This window comes from Phyllobates terribilis, unplaced genomic scaffold (genome assembly GCF_046119375.1).
Source record: "Phyllobates terribilis strain yellow unplaced genomic scaffold, ASM4611937v1 Scaffold_1__5_contigs__length_1240528914, whole genome shotgun sequence".
Taxonomy (NCBI): domain Eukaryota; kingdom Metazoa; phylum Chordata; class Amphibia; order Anura; family Dendrobatidae; genus Phyllobates; species Phyllobates terribilis.
In genome coordinates this window covers 208326124-208347822 of record NW_027362761.1, presented here as the reverse complement: position 1 = coordinate 208347822, position 21699 = coordinate 208326124, and the positions used below count along the sequence as shown (strand labels likewise).

Genomic DNA, 21699 nt, shown 5'->3' with positions numbered 1-21699 from the left:
TTGGGCCACCACTGTATGATCCCAACTAGTTTCACCAGATACAAAAGATCTTTACTACGCTACCTTATACATGCTGCTAAGAATATCATTCCTCGTCACTGGAAAAGTACTTCACCTACTCTGGAGGTGATTCTGTGAAATAACCCTTGTAAATAGGATGGAACATTTGATTGCCCAATCCCCCACTAACTGTGATAGATACTGTGAGACTTGGAGAGACTGGATTGAATTCTAGGAATCCGATGCCTACCGTCTTACATCAGACTGATGTGACGCACTCTTTTTCTCCGATGGGTTTCTTCTCTATACAGATTATGTTCTGTGCGGTTCGCGCTTGGCTGCATTATGTATGGCTTCCATTGGATTTTAGTAACTTCATAATTGTAATACTGATGGCTTAAAATGTTCCCTTCCCTCCTTTTTCTTCCTATAACTTGATGTTTTATTGGACTTTATACTTATATTCTATGATATATTGATGCTGATATTGTCCTGTTTATTCTTTTTTTTTTTTGTAATTGAAAATTATTTAACCTTTCAATAAAAATTGAATTTTGAAAAAATATTTAATTACTTACATCTACATCTAAAGGGAAACTTTGTGCCACAAAAGATCTGGCTGGCTCGCTTTATTCACTTTAGATTTAAAGAGGTTCTCTGAGAAATGTAAAACTAAATAAAATAAATAATATACATTTAACTATTAAACATTTTTCTAAATACCTTTATTTAGCAAAAACGTATCTTAAAAATGGCAACTGCCACCTATATGATTGTCCTATATCAGGACGGGCTGCATGAGGAACATCTGCTCAAGAGAGAGTTCATATCAGAGCAGCGTCCTATCAGGCATTGTGAATGCACATTCCTCTGTTCAGTCAACCTGAAAGGACACAGAGTGGAGCTGGGCTAATGAAGATGAAAAGCACCTTTTCTTTAGCTTACCGAGAATGAGCATTCATCTCAGTTGGCATGACCGTTTCAGTGCATGTCCTACACAGCCTGTCCTACTGCGAGACTTCTGAAATCTAGGACGGGCAGCACAATGATATAGGTGGCAGTTGCCATTTTCAAAATACCTTTTTGTTAAATAAAGGTATTTAGAAAAATGTTTAATATTTAAATGTTTATTATTTAATTGTATTTCTCGGAGAACCCCTTTAAAGTCTGCAACGCAATGTAATATAAATGTAAAATCTATACTAAAGCCATATGACCTGGAGTCAATACAGTTTTGCAAGAGAAACTTAGGTTGTCATAGGGTCCTTTTGTGAATTACGTTCAGTAAAATACACTCCAAAGACATACTGATAGGGAATTTAGTTTAGATCGTGAGCCCCATTAAGGACAGTCATGCTGATGTCTGTAAAGCGCTGTGAAATTAATGTGCTATATAAACGAGTAAAAGAAATAAAATCTCTAGTTTCTGTGGTTGTAATATAGAAGTTAAAAATGCAACCGTATTACTGCATTGTGCTAAAGCTGTTCAGATTTAGAAAGACTTTTGTATTCAGCTGAATGTTTTAAGGGATCGCTCTAAAGTGATTTTTTTTATTTATCCATTTGGAAGCAAAGTTGTGTGTAACTTGGGTGCAGTAACTTACTCACCATTCGCTGTCTTCTGCAGTTTTCAGCGGCGCTCCGGCATCATGTGACATTTGTGACCTGCCAAATCACACAGTGTCACAAAGGTTTTACATTTTCTCAATGCAAATTTGAGAGACTCAGAACGAAGCTACAGAGCCTCTTTTCTGAGTCTCATAGACTTGCATTAAAAAGTGCCTGTGATCAGGCAGGTTATAAATGCGGTCACACAAGGTTGTAATGGACTGGAGTGCCGCTAAAAATGGTGGAAGACGGCGACTGGTGAGCATGTTACTGCACTCATTACACATACACACGATTGCCACCAAAGAGAGAAATTAAAAAATTCACTGGGATGCTCCAGGAAATATAGGAAAGGTGTTTCCAAAAGACTCTACATTTTAGCAATGTATTTAAGGATGGCCAACCCCATCTGCAGTATGACCGGTGAATGGGGCTGATCAACTTGGATTTTGCCTGCTGTTCCCCTTCCATATATCATTTTTAATCTGATATGTACAAAGAATCAGAAATCAAAACTGTGCAACAGGCAACATGTTTATTCATAGATATATACACATATAAAATTGTTCTACAAATGAAAAGTTAAAAATGGGAATGTCAATCCTGTACATTCACATAAAAGATTTCATCCATCGCATGCATCTTCAGAAAGAAAGCACACTAAGGAAACAAGTACTCATTCAGTATTGGCAGCAAGCAAAACTCCTACAGATTTGCTTGTTTCAAGTACAGGAAAATTATGAAAATGCACTTGAATATAACAATAAAAAGATGCCTGTTATGTCTAAACTAGAAATATTGCAATGGGTGTTTGTTGCAGGATTTCTTTCGATACAAGTCTTACACTGCAGACGGAGGTTTGTAAGATCCTATACCTGAGATGATGTAACTGAATGAAACGTCATGTTGTCCATCAACTTGCCGTTCACAAGGTCTCACAACAAACTGTAAAATAAAGCTTTTTCTGTGTTTAAAAAAAAAGAGAAATAACCCTTTCAATCACTGAAGGAACCAACTGGACAAAGCCTTTAATACTTAGACATGTAAATGTCAGATATGCTTTAGACTCCTCAACTATGTACCTGAGCCATACAGTACCATTGAGGACTGCACTGGAAAAAATACACGTACAGTACGTATTTTGTGGTCTAGGTGTGTTTTGTATATACAGAGCGCTTTGAAGTAGAACGGACACTCTTGTCATGATTATCATGCAAGAAGTGATGAAGAGGTAGAGCGCATGATGAGACTAACGCCAGAGCTATAGCTCTCCTCCAAGGCACTCACACCACAATGGTCCCACTTAAAGGAGAATTCATAGTACACCTTCAATTTCTACTGAAGTATCTTTCTATTAGAATATTAAGATAACACTAATGGAAAGAGCAATTTGTTTCTAGAGATGATATGAGCAGATTCCTAAAATGTAGAAAATAACTCTCTTTTACTTGAAAGGGACGGCTTATATCCATTTAGTTGGCAGTAATTAGCAGCACATTCATATAGAAGACTGGGTTGAAAATTCTTAAGTATGAACCTTTAAAAATCTATGACAAAAGGCAACAATTCTTATTAAAAGTAGAAAGATCACAAAGAACAAGGTTTATAGGGCATGTAACTTTCATAGATGGAATGCCTATAAATTAATGACATTAAACTCATACCCTAGAAATACAATTATATAGGGACTAAATTCTTTACACTGGTCGCTGTATAGTCCATCTTGAATAATAAAAGCAGTTATCGAGACACCACTGAACTGATTGAATTATAAGATGCGCCACTGTTGCAGCTTGCGGCGTAAGCCTCTTGTCCATGGACATCTAAATTCACTCGAAACACTGAAGAGGATTTCAGTAAAAAATCTGCTGCATCTCGACGGCCAAGTTCCCTTAGTTTTGACATTAAAATTGCTACAGTGCTGTCGGGAGCATTTCCCCATTCCCGAAGAAGAGCACAGACAGGGCTCTGGAGGAAATCTTTTTGAGCAGCACTGCCAGCATTGTATTTGGCAACTAATTCTGGAAGGCCCAGGTTCATAGCTAGAAGACACCAGTCTTTGCCCATAGGATCTGGGGCATCGAGAAGCCTACTGAGCTTCCTCCTTACAAGAATATTCAGATCTGAGATGTGGTGATCCATTCCTAAGCTTCCTTGGGAGTAAATTTCCAGACTTCCAAAGCATAATATGCTGCTAAAACTTTCCTTATACCCGGCCATAGTGTTCGCCAGCGAAGTCTCCTTTTGAGCCTGGGCACGAAAAAAGTCTCTTGGTTGGTAAAGCATCACTGGTTCATGATGTTCCCTTAGCTGTTGTGGGCTTAAGTAATGTTTAACAGTTAAAAGCCCAGGCAATGAAGTGGTTAATAAGTTATCAATGATACTGCAGATGGATTCTTGAAGTAAACAACACTTTATCTTCTCAGTTTCCAGTCCTCGAACATGCACTTCAATTCCCTGACCATTGTTGACCAGCAACACCAGCACTTCAGCACCTCTATTTGCCAGCTTACATCCATTTACCCACAAACGTATATCGGCATCTCCTTCAGCACTCTGTTGGTGTATCCACCGGCACAGGTTAACTTGAACTTTATGAAATATTCCACATGGGAAAGGAGTAAGATGTTCCACAGGAACAATTCTAACACCTCCATAAATCAAAATATCCTCCTCTTCATCAGTCCATGACCTGTGGAGGCTATCAGTCTTAATAAGAGCAGGGATATCCACCATTGTACCACTGCTTAGATCTCGGGCGCATATGTCCATTGCATCTAAAATTTGTACAAGTTCATCCACATCACAGTCCGAGACCAAACGCTGGATATCCTCCATTGTGTATCTTCCTCTATAATGATGAAGAGCTTTTGGGTTCTCAACAGACAGCAGCTTCCCCAGGACATTGGAACATAACCATCGAGGGTCTAAGAGCACCACATCTTGGACAGTTTCACTCTGCATGATGTTAATCTGTAAAAAGAACAAGAAATAAAATTAAGTCTTTCCAGTTTATGCTTTCACTCAGCAGCCCTGGCAAAAGGGCAATATGGAGGACTAAAATGACATATTAACTGCCCATTAGAAAAATAACATCATGTCGCAGGTAGAAACACAAAGCAAAAAAGTACTTACAGTGGTGGCCAAAAGTATTGGCACCCCTGCAATTCTGTCAGATAATACTCAGTTTCTTCCTGAAAATGATTGCAATCACAAATTCTTTGGTATTATTATCTTCATTTAATTTGTCTTCAATGAAAAAACACAAAAAGAAATGTCCTAAAGCCAAATTGGATACAATTCCACACCAAACCTAAAAAAGGGGGTGGACAAAAGTATTGGCACTGTTTGAAAAATCATGTGATGCTTCTCTAATTCGTGTAATTAACAGCACCTGTAACTTACCTGTGGCACATAACAGGTGTTGGCAATAACTAAATCACACTTGCAGCCAGTTAACATGGATTAAAGTTGACTCAACCTCTGTCCTGTGTCCTTGTGTGTACCACATTGAGCATGGAGAAAAGAAAGAAGACCAAAGAACTGTCTGAGGACTTGAGAAACCAAATTGTGAGGAAGCATGAGCAATCTCAAGGCTACAAGTCCATCTCCAAAGACCTGAATGTTCCTGTGTCTTCCGTGCGCAGTGTCATCAAGAAGTTTAAAGCCCATGGCACTGTGGCTAACCTCCCTAGATGTGGACGGAAAAGAAAAATTGACGAGAGATTTCAACGCAAGATTGTGCGGATGGTGGATAAAGAACCTCGACTAACATCCAAACAAGTTCAAGCTGCCCTGCAGTCCGAGGGTACAACAGTGTCAACCCGTACTATCCGTCGGCGTCTGAATGAAAAGGGACTGTATGGTAGGATACCCAGGAAGACCCAATTTCTTACCCAGAGACATAAAAAAGTCAGGCTGGAGTTTGCCAAAACTTACCTGAGAAAGCCTAAAACGTTTTGGAAGAATGTTCTCTGGTCAGATGACACAAAAGTAGAGCTTTTTGGCAAAAAGCATCAACATAGAGTGTACAGGAAAAAAAAAGAGGCATTCAAAGAAAAGAACACGGTCCCTACAGTCAAACATGGCGGAGGTTCACTGATGTTTTGGGGTTGCTTTGCTGCCTCTGGCACTGGACTGCTTGACCGTGTGCATGGCATTATGAAGTCTGAAGACTACCAACAAATTTTGCAGCATAATGTAGGGCCCAGTGTGAGAAAGCTGGGTCTCCCTCAGAGGTCATGGGTCTTCCAGCAGGACAATGACCCAAAACACACTTCCAAAAGCACTATAAAATGGTTTGAGAGAAAGCACTGGAGACATCTAAGGTGGCCAGCAATGAGTCCAGACCTGAATCCCATAGAACACCTGTGGAGAGATCTCAAAATGGCAGTTTGGAGAAGGCACCCTTCAAATATCAGGGACCTGGAGCAGTTTGCCAAAGAAGAATGGTCTACAATTCCAGCAGAGCATTGTAAGAAACTCATTGATGGTTACCGGAAGAAGTTGTTCGCAGTTATTTTGGCTAAAGGTTGTGCAATCAAGTATTAGGCTGAGGGTGCCAATACTTTTGTCCGGCCCATTTTTGGAGTTTTGTGTGAAATGATCAATGATTTGATTTTTGCTTCATTCTCTTTTGTGTTTTTTCCTTGCAAGCAAATTAAATGAAGATAGTAATACCAAAGAATTTGTGATTGCAATCATTTTCAGGAAGAAACTGAGTATTATCTGACAGAATTGCAGGGGTGCCAATACTTTTGGCCACCACTGTATACTCTTTTTGGATGATAAAAAGATTAAAGTGAATCTGTCAGTAGGATCACCCCTTCTAAGCCGTCTATATGGGTATGTAGGTCATAGAAAGCTGAATAAAGTGATACCATTATATCTGTGATCCGATGTCTTATTCCAGAGATATCCAGTTAACATGTAAATGAGCTGTTAAGATCTCTGCAGTGAGATCATGAGAGCAGACTTTCAGTCATTACATGTCTCATACAGGTAACACCCCCTTTCATTTTTAATAAGCTCTGGAGGCAAATTGCCAGTGAGATCAGTGTCCGGCCAATAGATCTTAACATTAAGAAAAATGTGGATTTCTCTGGAATAAGACCTTGGATCGCAGATATCAAGGTATAATTTTATTCAGCTTCCTACGACCTACATGCCCATGTAGATGGCTTAGGAGGGTTAATCCTACTGACCGATTCCCTTTAAGATTTTGCTCTATATGTACAGTCATTAATGAAGAAGGAGAGTTACTTGCCTCTCCCATGCTGTGAAGTTGGTGTGTTAGATTACGGACATCTTCCTCGGTGGCCAACGGGTTGAGCTGCTCTTGAACGTCATAGACAAAGTCCCGAAAGGAAAGCAACTGGTTGGGGCCGTTTTGTTTTCTCCATGATGGCAAAATTGAAATAACTTTCTCGCATAACGGAGTCATCGTTGAGCAGTTCTGCATAAACAAATTATAATAAAATAAATCACACATTCATTACAGTCGAATATTAACTCTATACAGATGTACTGCTAACAGACTGCAATAACCATTTTTCATATATTATTTGCATTTTATAGTACCGTAACAGGAATATAAATATATACCAGAAAGTCACAATCTGTTATGGATACAAAAGTCCTCAATAAAGCATATGATAAGGCATTACATAAAGCAGCTGAGACATTGTGACAACTGGTTAAAGATGGAATGTGTCAAAAAGAACCCAAAGCAAACATTTTTAAGTGGATATCTCAAAACACAAACAATAATGAAATATCCCATTTGCGTAGATAAAAGGATAACAAATTTGGTCCACATATGAAATGTAATTATTTTGCTACTAAAGGGAGCAGGTAAAACGCCCAAATAAAGGATTAAAAAAATAATACAATTATACAAGGGCATAAGTCATATGAACTATTAATGCTTAAGTTTTGGCCACTCACAGAAACGGAATACTGGCTAACCATCTAACGATTATGGGGGCCTTGCAACTCTCCTCTAATAGCAGATCAGGAAAGGAGGGTTGGATGAATAGCTGTTGGCCAAACGAGCTTTAGCCGGCTGCTCTCTAAGGTGCATTGTAGATGAATAGAAAGATGGATCTAGAATCGCACTGCCAATCTCCCACCAGACAGCGCCGATAAAAGGTGAAGATGGTGGTGGGTAAGTATAAGACTAGGGTCAGGGACCTTATATTAGTAGCACCACTCCAGCGCTGAAAAAAACAAAACACTGGAATGGTGCTTTAAAACATGTAACAAACAAAGTGTAGAGTTAACTTGTTCTAAGAAATTGTTCAGCTCCCCAGGATGAGTTTTTGATGCCAAGTATTTTCACTGCAGGAAGAACCCAGCATCTTACAGTTCCAGCAGAGTGGATGGGATTTATAGAAATCTCATGCCCAGTGGGCTTTTATACGCCGTGTAAACTGACCTGCGGTGCATTTTTTCTTTACAACAGCAACATGGCATTTCTCTTACGGAAATTCCACGGGTAGAAAACATGTGTTTTTAGTGCATTTCTGCAGCGGAGATCCAATAAATACACATCTAATCCGCACAAGACTATCAATAAAGTTTTGTCAAAGCCAAATACCAGGACGCATAAAAAATAAAGCAGCTTTATTTCAAACATGACACACTAAAAAGATACAAAAACGGCACCACTTAAAATGTACCCTAATTTGGCTAATTGGTGAAGAAATGCTGCAGATTATCTGCAACATCAAAAACTCACCAAATACTTATCATGGGAACGTAGCCTTAGAGTATGTGCCCACGATCATGAGCTGCTGCGGCCCCGATGCTGTAGAATATCCGAACCGCTTCGGCCCTCATTATGCAAATGAGCAGCCGCAATTTATTTTTTATTTTTTCACATGCGGAATTTCCTCATTGATACAAGTCTAAGGGGAAAGTCCACATGCGGACTCGCAAAACAAATTGACATGCTCAGATGCACGCATAGTGGACATGGGATTTCTGGCATAAACACGCACCATCAAACCCGCAGCATTTCCTGATCGTGGGCACATACCCTTAGGGCAGGGATGTCAAACTCAAACACACAGAGGGCCAAAATGAAAAACTTGCACAAAGTCGCGGACCAACCAGTATACAGTATTAAGGGTCCAAAAAAGTCCTCCATATAGAATAATGGGACCCATATAGTCCTCCATATAGAATACTGGGCCCCACATAGTCCTCCATACAGTATTATAGGCCCCACATAGTCCTCCATACAGAATAATGGGCCCACATAGTGATGGTGGTTCTGGTGTCGCGGGCCAAATAAAACCACCCTGAGGATTTGGCCCACGGGCCAGAGTTTGACACGTATGCCTTAGGGTGTGTGCACACGTTAAACGGAATCTCTTTGTTATGCTCAGTCTTTCTAAGCAGTCTATATATATATGGGTATGCAGGTCATAGAAAGATGAATATGTAAATGAATATGTAAATGAGCTGTACAGGGCTATGGGGTGGACAATGATCTGCATGAGACTCTGCCTGCAGCGTGTGATATGTAATGACTGCTCTCTGCTCTCCTGATCCAAATGTCTCACACTGGTAATGTCCCTTTCATTTAAAATAAGCTCAAGAGGCAGATTGCTGGGGAGGCACATGTCCGGCCCATAGACCTGAAGAGCTCATTTACATATAAAACATGGATTTCTCTGGAATAAGAAATTGGATCACAGATCTCAAGGTATCATTTTATTAAGTTTCTTATGACCTACATGCCCATATAGACGGCTTAGGAGGTTGATGTGACTGGGTGCATGAGAGCAGACAGGGACAGCAGACCGGTGAACAACTGAAATTACCTTTATTGGAACTGGGAGAATATTCCACCAAATGTACATACGATTCCTTAGAGTCTGCAATGTGGCCTGCAACAAAAGGAACAAATCCAGGGGGCGCCACCCGGTAATCAGACGCCAAGGAAAATGCAACAACAGTCTTTAGACTAGTTCCTCAAATCCGACAGGGTGGCAAGACATCACAATCCCACATGGCAACTGATCTCCAGTCTTCATACACAGCACCAGGACCTGACCTCAGCAACAGATCCTAGCCCTCCTCAAGACACAGCACCAAGAAACAAACCAAACATGTGGCTTATTATTCTCCTTCTCTTGGGATCAGCCTCCTTGTTGGGCAGAGATACTCACACGCACCTCCTTAACCATACCTCAAAAGATGAAGAATGTTCCAGAAGTAAAGAGTTGTATATTAGGGAAGCCCCCAGTAACAAAAGACATATGTGCCCCCACCAGATGCAGGACAGAAAATGCTAATGTAGGCCTGATTACAGTAATGGTCCATGAAAACAGGGGGGAGGGGGGACACTGTGACAAATCTTTCTCCCCTCAACTTGTGTACAGACTAGTGACCTCAGCAGGTCAGTACACAGACATGGGCTGACAAGACTCATGGCTCCTTGTGTCTGTACAATCCATCTGCATTTTGGTGTTGGTTCTCTTTTGGATATTATACGATAAAGTTATAGGGTTGAAGGTCCGGGCTCCATTTTGCATCCTCTTTGACTTAAACTCTGCTTCCGGCACCCACAAATTGGCACTATAGATTTCCCACATCATTTCCTAGGACAATATCTGCAGGCAGACGACTCATCACCCAAACCAAGCATTGCTTGAGCCCAAAGTCCAGTTTTACACTTGCTCTTGGGAAATTCTTCCATTGGCCTCCAGCTAACTCAATGTTAATCGCAGGTCCTTGCTGTATTGCCTCTGGCCGAACCACTCTGGGATCAGCTATGGTGAGAAATGCCCCAGTCACAAAAACCAAGAACCCTCTGACAGTCCAGCACAATCTCCTGTAAGTGTTTTCTTTGATTATTAGAGGAACTCGTGGCTGTGGCCCAAGCCCTACAAACCCCTAATGGTTGAACATGGGTGCCTGAGTCATTAGGCAAGTCAACTTGGAGGGGTGGCACCTCTTCCTCCCTTGTATTTGGCTGTAAATAATTGATAGGCCAATTTGGTGCAGGGTCATTCCTCAATTGATCACGAGGGCAGTTGTCTTGCAGAAGGCCAGGCTGCCCGCATCAGTAGCATCTGTGCTGTGTCGCACTCCTTCCCATTTGCATTCTGGGGAAGGAGGTAAGGAAACCTGCAGGCTCATATCCATGTGAAGGAGCATGAGGTGGTTGTTGGGGTTGAGGACGATTCCTCCACTGGATAGCTGGGCATGTGACCTGCAGATGCCCAAAACCATAACACCTGTGCTCTACTACTTTCTCTCCTTGTCGCATTCCAGAGGATGACTTAGGACTAGCTGAAAGGTAACTCACATGGGTATCAACATGAGTTAGTGGTTTAGTGGGACAGAAAATCTTGGGGACTGAAAGACAAGGAACCACTGATGGTGGGGTGTTGGCAGTTTTTTATTCAGCCACCTGTAGCTTTTTCCACTGAGGCTTGATGGTAAGAACCTTATCAGCTAAAATAGCAGTTCGTTCTGTCACTGGTTTTCTCTCACAAACCAATTCCCTGATCTCAGCAGGGCATTTGGTAAAGAACTGTTCTTTTAAGATGACCTGGATGATGGTCTCCCAAGTTAAGGTTCTATCTCCCTCCAGCCAGCGATGACATGCCTGTTTGATCATATGGGCATACATTTTAAAAAAGCCTTCCCTATTACAGGCTAATGTGAGAAACTGAGTCCTGTAAGTGTCTGGAGTAACAGCATAATGTTCCAGGATGGTTTCCTTAATGTCCTCATACTCGCGGTTCCACCGAGGGTCCATAGCTCGATAGACTTCTGCAGCTCCACCCTCTAAGAGCTCCACCAGATGTCTAACCCGCTCCATTTCTGGAACTTTCATTAACTGACATTGATGTACAAAGTCTTGGAAGAATCCCTCAATGTCCCTTGAAGCCTCATTAAAAGGCTTAAAGTTCCTGCGGGACACTCTTGGGGCTTCCATCATGGTGGGTGTTGTGAGTAATGTCTGCCTTGGGCTTCTAGCTGCTTCCATAGTGAACTACCTTTCATGAGCTCTCCGAATGGTCTCCATTTATCTTCTATGGTGGCTTCACCCCCACCAATGCCACCTCCTCTTCATACCACACAACCCACTAACTTTTTTCGGGAAGTTACCTCCAGGTCTCGTCTTTGCTCCAATTGCTCTAGGAATTCCTCTCTTGTGCAATCTTGAAGGCTAGTTCCTTCCAAAACCTCAATTAGTTAATCTTTGGACAGTCCTTTGAAACGGACCCCTAATTCACGGGTCTTTGTTTGTAGGTTGCCCACAGTCCAATTCCTGTATCCTGAGGTTCTGGCTCTCCAGTCATTGCTGGGCCGCTGTTCTCCATTCCCTCTGCTCTGATCCCACTGCTGCCAACCAGTTTGTGACAGGGTGCGAGACAAAGCAGACAGGGACAGCAGACCAATGAACAATTGAAAAGACCTTTATTGGGACTGGGAGAATATTCCACCAAACGTAGATACGATTCTTTAGAGGCTGCAATGTGGCCTACAACAAAAGGAACAAATCCGGGGGCGCCACCTGGTAATCCGACGCCAAGGAAAATGCAACAACAGTCTTTAGATGAATTCCTCAAATCCAGCAGGGTGGCAAGACATCACAATCACATGTGGCAACTGATCTCCAATGTCCATACACGGCACCAGGACCTGGCCTCAGCGACAGATACTAACCCTTCTCAAGACACAGCACCGACTAACAAATTAAACATGCATCTGCCGTGAAGCGATCAGCTGACTGTCAGGTGACCGGCTTGTAAATCAGCTGAACGAAAGCCGGTAAGCTACAGTTACCTGATCGTTTCACCGGCAGATGCTGGAAGCGCGGGACCGGACCGGACGCCTCTGCCATCCATCGGATAGGTGAGTATCCATAGTTTCTCCTGCGCCTCAATAGAAAAGCGCTGGAATTACGCAGTGTGTGAACACCGCTGCGTAATTCCATCGCTTATAATGGGCACAATAGGAGAAAGCGCAGGACGCAGCTGCGTAAAGAATTGATATGTCAATTCTTTACGCACCGCGGCCTGCGCTTTCTCACATATTGTGCCCATTATAAGCGATGGAATTACGCAGCGGTGTTCACACACTGCGTAATTCCAGCGCTTTTTTACGGAGGTGCAGGAGAAACTACATAATACAGTATGAGTGTACACTGCAGAAAAAACGCATGCGTAAAAAAACGCAGCAAAAAACGCAGAGTGTGAATGGAGGTGCTTTTTTACCTGCGTAAAAAAAGCAGGTAAAAACTACAGGAAGATAAGCACGCGTAAAAAAAAAAGCAGCAAATACACAATGTGTGAACGCAGCCTAAAGATGCGTTTTTTTCTTATTTATTATAAAGGATGAAAAACGCTGCAAAAACACTGAAAGAATTGACATGCTGCAGATATGAAATTGCTTAAAATCTGAAAGGAAAAAATAAACAGTGTGTGCATGAGATTTTAGAAGTCTCATTTACTTTACTGATAACTCTAAAACGTGGAGTTTCTTCAAGGCAAAAACACTGTGTGAACAAGTCCTTGATGGTAAGGAAATTTAGGTTGCTTAATTCATGGTACATTTCTACCTTAAAACAAGAACAAACACAAGATCAAACAAGAACAAAAAGCCTGATTCGTCATTTGCATTTTTAAGTCACTTTTCATTTTTAGAATTCTACAAAGAAGCGGTTTTCCCAAATATAAATAATATACAAATACAACCATAAGTATATGACAATAATCAATGCACTCAATAATGAGACATGCAGGACAATTAAAATCAAATTCGAAATGAAGAGGATGGAGGCAGCAGTATGTGATTGCAACATGATATGAAAATAGATTTGAGGGATTGCCACAAGGTGGCATGATGGGACCGGTAAAAGTTATATTTCAGGTATCGGGTCATAAATTAATATAGTTTTATATTATTATTTCATTATTAGGCCAAGGTTTACAAAAATGCAAAATAGAGCAAGTAATACTGACCACTCATGGAGAACATTTTTGAAGTCTATTTTTATATCATGTTGTTATTCTTTCATTTCAGCCTCATTCTTCTTCATTTTTTATTTGATTTTAATTGTCCTGCATGTCTTATTATTGAATAAATTAATATTGTCATATACTTCTGGTTGGATTTGTATATACTTATGTATTTGTAGCTTGTTTCTATTTGGTAAAAATGCTCCTTTGTAGGATTATATTTGCTGTACACCTTTCTGATTCGGGACTTGGTATAATGATTCTGGTTTCTTTTTTTTTGTCTTGTGATATTAGTTGACGTTTTGGGCACCCAATTCTTAAAACTTGAGCATGTGGATCAGGAATTTTGCATAAAACCAAAAATGTTCTTGTTTTTTGTCTTTAACCTTTATTGCGACTTTAAAGGGCAAAAAGTTGCATGTTTCACTAAAATGTCATCAAATCTGGGCAATTTTTATGCAGCGTGGTACGCGAAATACACAGCGTTTTACAGGACCAGCATAAGCAAGGAGTTTTCTGACATACCATGCACACAAAGGGTTTATTTCCATCACATATTTCGAGCCCTGCTGCTTTTTTGCCAAGATGCAGCATGTCAATTCTGTCAGCATTTTTTGCAACACTTTTCAGCCAGTCAAATGAATAGGAGAAAAACGCAAGAAAAAGAGTTGCAAAAGTGCAATGTGTGAACATGCCCTAAGACAGTATATGTTTATAAACCAGGAGCTGTTTACGGATTCATGCTGCCCATGGTTCAGGTGACAGGTTGCCTTTGAAGGGAATCTGTCAGTAGGTTTTTGCTAAGTAATCTTAAAACAGCATGAGGTAGGGGCTAATACACAGATTTCAGGGATGCCTCTTCTCAAGCTCTGTGGTTTTGTTTGCTTGCAATGATTGTTTTAGTACCAGTAGCTTATCACTGCTGGGACACAGCAGCTTGTGCATGCTAGTCCGACACGCCCCCCTCCTGTGATTGGCACCTCACTGTCTATGGACTTTCTATACACAGAGCCTGTTGTGGGCAGGGGCAGCTTCCTCAGCTCTGCTGTATTGCTAAATCTAAAAACACTGAATGAGTCAGAACAGCTGCAGCTAGTAATCTGCACACATGGTCAAAATTGTTGGTACCCCTCATTTAATGAAAGAACCCACAATGGTCACAGAAATAACTTGAATCTGACAAAAGTAATAATAAATTAAAAATCTATGAAAATGAACATATGAAAGTCAGACATTGCTTTTCAACCCTGCTTCCACAGAATTTAAAAAAAAATTAAACTCATGAAATAGGCCGGGACAGAAATGATGGTACTCTTAACTTAATATTTTGTTGAACAACCTTTTTAGGCAATGACTGCAATCAAACGATTCCTGTAACTGTCTATGAGACTTCGGCACCTCTAGACAGGTATTTTGGCCCACTCCTCATGAGCAAACTGCTCCAGTTGTCTCGTGTTTGAAGGTTGCCTTTTCCAGTCGACATGTTTCAGCTCTTTCCAAAGATGCACAACAGGATTTAGGTCAGGGCTCATAGAAGGCCACTTCAGAATAGTCCAATGTTTTCCTCTTAGCCATTCTTGAGTGTTTTTTTAGCTGTGTGTTTTGGGTCATTATCCTGCTGCTAGATGACCTGCGACTGAGACCAAGCTTTCTGACACTGGGCAGCACATTTCTCTCTAGAATTCCTTGATGGTCTTGAGATTTCATTGTACCCTGCACAGATTCAAGACACCCTGTGCCAGATGTAGCAGACCATCCCCAGAACATAACAGAGCCTCCTCCATGTTTCACAGTAGGGACAGTGTTCTTTTCTTGATATGCTTCATTTTTCTGTCTGTGAACATAGAGCTGATGTGCCTTGCCAAAAACTTCCATTTTTGCCTCATCTGTCCATAGGACATTCTCCCAGAAGCTTTGTGGCTTGTCAACATGTAGTTTGGCAAATTCCAGTCTGGCTTTTTTATGATTTTTTTTCAACAATGGTGTTCTCCTTGGTCGTCTCCCATGAAGTCCACTTTGAATCAAACAACAACAACGGATGGTGCGATCTGACACTGATGTTCCTTGAGCTTGAAGTTCACCTTTAATCAGTTTAGAAGTTATCCTGGGCTCTTTTGTTACCATTCGTATTATCCGTCTCTTTGATTTGTCATCCATTTTCCTCCTGCGGCCACGTCCAGGGAGGTTGGCTACAGTCCCATGGATATTAAATTTCTGAATAATGTGTGCAACTGTAGTCACAAGAACATCAAGCTGCTTGGAGATGGTCTTATAACCTTTACCTTTAACATGCTTGTCTATAATTTTCTTTCTAACCTCCTGAGACAACTCTTTCCTTTGCTTCCTCTGGTCCATGTTGAGTGTGGTACACATCATGTCACCAAACAGCACAGCGAGTATCTGTAGCTCTATATACAGGCCCACTGACTGATCACAAGATTGTAGTCACCTGTGATGCTAATTAGTGGACACAACTTGATTTAACATGTCCCTTTTGTCACATTATTTTCAGGGGTACCATCATTTCTGTCCAGACCTATTTCAGGAGTTTAATTTCTTTTTAAATTCTGTGGAAGCAGGGTTGAAAAGCAATGACTGACTTTCATATGTTCATTTTCATAGATTTTTAATGTATTACTTTTCACAACACAACTAACCAGAAATAGCACAGTATATTACACCAGGTAATTCATTAATCTTCAATATAAGACTTTCTCAAAAAACAATGAAAAAACACTCAATCATTTTAAAATTATTCATTTAATAAATGTATACATAGAAGGGAATGACTTCAATATAAATACCATATGGCTAGGCCCCACCACCTCCAACGCCGTTTCGCCGGATGGCTTTCTCAAGGAGTATATGTTTTTTGGAGAGTCTTTTATTGTTACTTTTGTCAGATTGAAGTTATTTCTGGGACCATTGTGGGTTTTTGTTTAATTAAACGAGGGGTACCAACAATTTTGACCACGTGGGTAAGTGATACATCAATGGATTCAGGGTCTCTTTTCCTACATCAGGCTGCTCTCAGATGAAGAAGCAAAACCTGCTGACAGATTCCTTTTAAAAAATAGCACATGATATATTACTTATACGTGCTTGTGGTCCAGCTGTGAATGCCCAGAATTCCTGGTTTGCTTTCAATTTATTACAGTCTATAAATGCTTTACTGTAATTCTTCTACAAACCTAATATTCTGCAGTTCCACAACTTTGTGCTCTTATATAAAAACGCCTTACTGAATACAGGTAATATTTAGGAATGGAAGAATCCATTTGCAGGACTCCGGTCCATCGGCCATGTCAGTAATCTGTGGCCTCTATACGGGAATCTCTTTACCACCTGGCATTCCTGGATACTTTTAATTAGCCAGGCTGGCAAATCTAAAGAAGAGCCGGTAGATAAGGGGATTCGTAGGTGTCTCATATAGTGGTCACAAATCACTACCCTGGCAGATGGACAGGAGTCCTGCGAACCTATTCTCCCATCTCTAGTTATATTTTTAGGAATTTTTATAACTACAAACTCCTTGTAAATAACATTTCCGGCAATAGCCAATGACTTACAGAAACTAGCTGGCTTCTCAATTCCTGGAGATGATTGCGCAGAAGCTTCATATCCTTAGAACCAGATGCACCAGCATCCAGCACAAACAGCTTGTCAGAGATCTGGAGGTCATTACCAAACCTGACAATGTAGAGAAAATACAATTATCACACACAAGGCCAAGGAAAGACTTCAAAATAAACTTGTTACACAGACAGTGCTCAGTGAGTGTAAAGAAAACCAGGATAAAATCTGTAAGTTACATTATGTATGATCTTGCAGAGTGTACTGTAGCTGTATACTACCACATAAGGCCGAGATGACCGATCCATCATAGGAGCAGAAAAATGGAAAATAATGTATACCAACAGTGCCTAATGGAAGCTATTGCCTTATGAGGTCCATCATGTTACAGGAAAATAATTGTTCCTGCTACACAAATTTTGAAGCAAACGATAGAATCTATGTCCATGTATTATAGCGTCAGCCCTTTGATATGAAATGGCACTGTGTAATAATCTTTCTTCCTCCACTGGTGGCACTGCAGGGGAACTGAACATCTCCTGCCAGAATCTGCCCATAGATTACAATCCATCTACAAGTGATTGTTTAAAAACAAAGTGTTAAAACACCGAGAACTACTGCTAAATGTAGCAATAGCGCCCAAATCATTACCGGTTTCTTATTTCTTTCAGCAGTGACATATCCTTGTCATATCCAAACTCTCCTGCAGGATGTGGGAGATTCACGATGTCTGCATGGGTGGCAACCAAGACTACCTTCAGAAGATTCTTCAGCTTGCCTCCATAGGCTATAGCATAAAAAACAGGACAAGAATTAAAAACTCGCCTTATTTTACAACAGTATTTTATCATTTAATATTCTCATTCCAGTAATGGAGAGGAAGGTGGCCCGAAGGTCAGAAATGAGCGACACGAGGTCATCAATAAATAAATGGAGTAACTTTATTAATTGCATAGATAAAGGTAGGTAGAAAAAAGTGCATCAGACAAATACATAATAAAAAAGACTAAAGTGCACATAGAGGCAGGTACCAGACTTGTATATAGTTACACATGAATACAATGGATGTAATCGGGTATATAATGTACATGTGATGAATCGTGTACTAACCTACAGATCATACGGCTAAATATTCTTTGTTACCTTCATCTAAATAGATTATATTACTCCATATGAACATTTATCAAAATACTTCAATATTGCCATTGTATTGTATTACCTTAATTGATTAGAGTCTGTAGGTTAGTACATGATTCATCATATGTACATTATATACCGATTACATCCATTGTATTCATGTATAACTATATAAAAGTCTAGTACCTGCCACTATGTATTATGTATTTGTCTGATGCACTTTTTTCTACCTACCTGTATCTATGCAATTAATAAAGTTACTCCATTTATTTATTGATGACCTCGTGTCGCTCATTTCTGACCTTCAGGCCACCTTCCTCTCTGATAGTGTTTAGAGCGATTGGTCTATATATTTGTCCATATAGTAGCATAAACATATAAATTGATATGGTTATTGTCCACATGACTCTGCTATGTTTTTCTCGTAGTTATCTACTCATTCCAGTAATGGACATTGTTATATGCCCATGTTGCTTCTGATCATCAGATAGGGAACATCACAAATGCTTGGTGACCGCCTTGATTGCATTAGTCACAATATGACATTTATCAATGAAAAGAATGGTGCTCAGGCTGAACATATCGAGTCCTATACTACTTTTTTTTTGCTACCTACCACAGGCATACAAAACCACGCCGTCTGAAAATGATTTGTTACATGTTTACAATTAATGACAATTAAAAGGGTTGTCCACTAATTGGACAACCCCTTCCCAATACCTATGTCACCCCCTTGTAAAATATTAACTTTTATACTCCCCATCCGAACCATTCCAATAGTGTCGGCACTGGTTCTCCCAGGGATGGGTGTTTCTTACTTCCTACATATACGTTAAGATTCATCTGAAGGCACGGAAAGTGAACCCAGCACTGTTGGCCCCAGGGATCGTGTGACATACTGTCATGCGATCCCCGAGAGAGCCAGTACCGACAACGCAGGTGAGTTTGAGTGTTATTATTTTAGAAGGGGGAAACATAGGCATTAAGAAGGGGTTATTAGAGTAGTGGACAACCCCTTTAAGTTTTAATAATACTGTACCTTTATTCAGTGATTATATAAATCAACAGGCACAGAGCTGGCTACTTAGAGATACCTTCTTCATCATTGATTATGTTTTTTGTCAAACATTCTGCAACTTATGTACCAAAAAATGGAAAAGTGTCAGCAAGTGATGCCAGGTAAAACCTGGTGTAACTCAGTAGTTATAATATATTTGTCAAACAGCATGAATCATGTTGAGGAATATGGCACACTACAATAAATAGAGTTGGTGCAAATCAATTCAGTAGCCACTGTCACTATTCAGTGGTCGCTGGACAAGACACCTGAAAACAGTCTCCTCATTCTCAGCATACATGGATGTTATTTTGATTAGCTAGTCTGGTGCAATGTCATTGTTGTAGAGTGATGTACATGGGACATCACGCCACCCTGGCTAATCAAAAAAAGAGTCATAGATGTCAGGATGTGATTTTCAGGGTTCCTGTACAGCGATCACAGATTTCAGACGTGGCCGACGGATCAGGATTCGCACTAACTCCAACAGTAGAGTTACCCTGGTACAGCCCTTCAGTATAAATACATGACCCAATGTTTTTGGATCAAAATTTTTTGCAGACCCTGTTCAGCGGTCTATATGAATAATTTTTAATATTTCTTACGTTAAATATTTGACAAAGAAAAAAAACTAATTTGTCTACAGTTTAAATAAGACAGATGTGCACACAAAGGCCATCTGACCTGATCTGAGCACTGGCACTGTCATGTTTGATATAGTATACTACAATACTATGAACATGACTATATCCCATGTGCTATTTTGTCTTGTTGGATTAGGATAAAGAGTTTCTCGAGCTAAGAGTGGGAAAACAACTTCTCGAACGGGGATTTATTGGATATACACAGCTAAGCGGCTCACAGAATTTGATTACACTTCTAAAACATAAGCTGAGAAAGTGATCTTATGGCGTAGAAAATCAGGATTAGTGTTGGGAGCAGCAGTCCAGCACCCAGGGACCTCATGGCAACTTGTAGTAGTAACAACAAGAGAAAAGTACACCTCATTAATATTTCGTTTAATGAAGAGAAATAACAGGACTTAATTATGCCTTCATTTACATGGCTCCTAAATGAACCAGTGCATGTGTCACAGTGAACTCATCAATGGGAGTTTCTGTACAGCGGAAACTCAAAAATACGAGTAAACCAGCAAAAAGTTAAATCCTTGTAAAGATGGCCATATGCATTACACTTAAAGGAGTACTGTGACAATTAAAAACACTAGTATAGATGTAAGCTTTAAAGTTTTTTAAGTTATGTCATGTAAGTATTTTTTATCTTTAAGTTGTTCAAAATGCACTGGGTGAAAATGTCATTGATGGCACCATAGGGGTTCCACTGGTCTAGTTTCAGACACCAGCAATGGTACAAGTTAACAGACTCCATAATATGATCTCCTGATTCCTCTCTACATATATTTTCATAACTACCCCTTCAATACAGACAAGTTTGATATTTGTATTTGCACTTTTCATCCTAAATAATATTATTTTACCCTTTGATGTTTGTTTTACCCCTCTGTAACATTGATTTCATTAAATTTGTGTTTTTAAGGGATTGTCCACGGCTGGACATAATTTCACTTCATATTATATTCTCGTTCGGGTATTCAAATAATTTTTGAATCTTTAGGTCATTGTCACACTCTCTTTTTTATTTGCTGATAATTGTGGGGAGATAAGTGTCTCTTTTGCACATATTTAATTTTTTTAATAATTACAAAGAACCACTAACATATATTTAAAAATGTGTTCCTCTCTAACTATTTTTATGTTCTATGCTAGTGATCAATTTGAATTGACAGTGGCTTTATTTAACCAGCTTTTTATAATTTCATTTTTTCATTTTTAATTTATTTCACGTATTGTGCCTCCCATAAGTTCATAAAAGACCTTTAGGGGGCATTTTTTTTTACCTTGTTAGCTCTGTAACTGGGGCAGGTATATTAGGCCCAGTTACAGTGGAAATGCAATCTTCCTGGCAGCATAGCAGAGCTATCTGGGGCTCCTAGGACCAGGCAGGTCCAGCTCCATCTCCATCTCTACACCTAGCGATCACATGACTGTTAGGTCAGGGAAGAAGTGGCCTTAGCACTTACTATTACTGTGTACACAGCATTTGTTCAGCGCTGTGTACACAGTGATCGATAAAGCAGAGACTATAGTAAATCATCTGTGCCTTCTCTATGGGGAGCTCGCCGTGACGATTTAGAACGTCACCGTAGAGTAAGAGCAGGACCGAATGGACATTTAAAGTGTATGGGCGGTCTGGAAATCGTTACATTAATTTCACTTCCCAAAAAGTGTACTAAAAAGTGAATAAAAAAAAAAAAGCCAT

General features: G+C 40.1%; 1 protein-coding gene across 2 annotated transcripts in view; it reads right to left on the bottom strand.

Moving 5' to 3' along the window:
- Positions 1–2129: 2129 nt before the first annotated feature.
- DAPK1 (death associated protein kinase 1) overlaps positions 2130–21699 on the bottom strand; it is a 195487-nt gene continuing 175917 nt past the window's right edge. For both annotated transcript variants that reach the window (XM_073670967.1, XM_073670968.1), the window contains 4 exons: positions 17817–17952; positions 17162–17282; positions 6875–7063; positions 2130–4581 (listed from right to left, as the gene is read on the bottom strand). In XM_073670967.1, coding sequence (XP_073527068.1) covers positions 3349–4581; positions 6875–7063; positions 17162–17282; positions 17817–17952 — 1679 coding nt within the window. In that variant the 3' untranslated portion in view covers positions 2130–3348. The remainder of the gene's footprint in view (positions 4582–6874; positions 7064–17161; positions 17283–17816; positions 17953–21699) is intronic.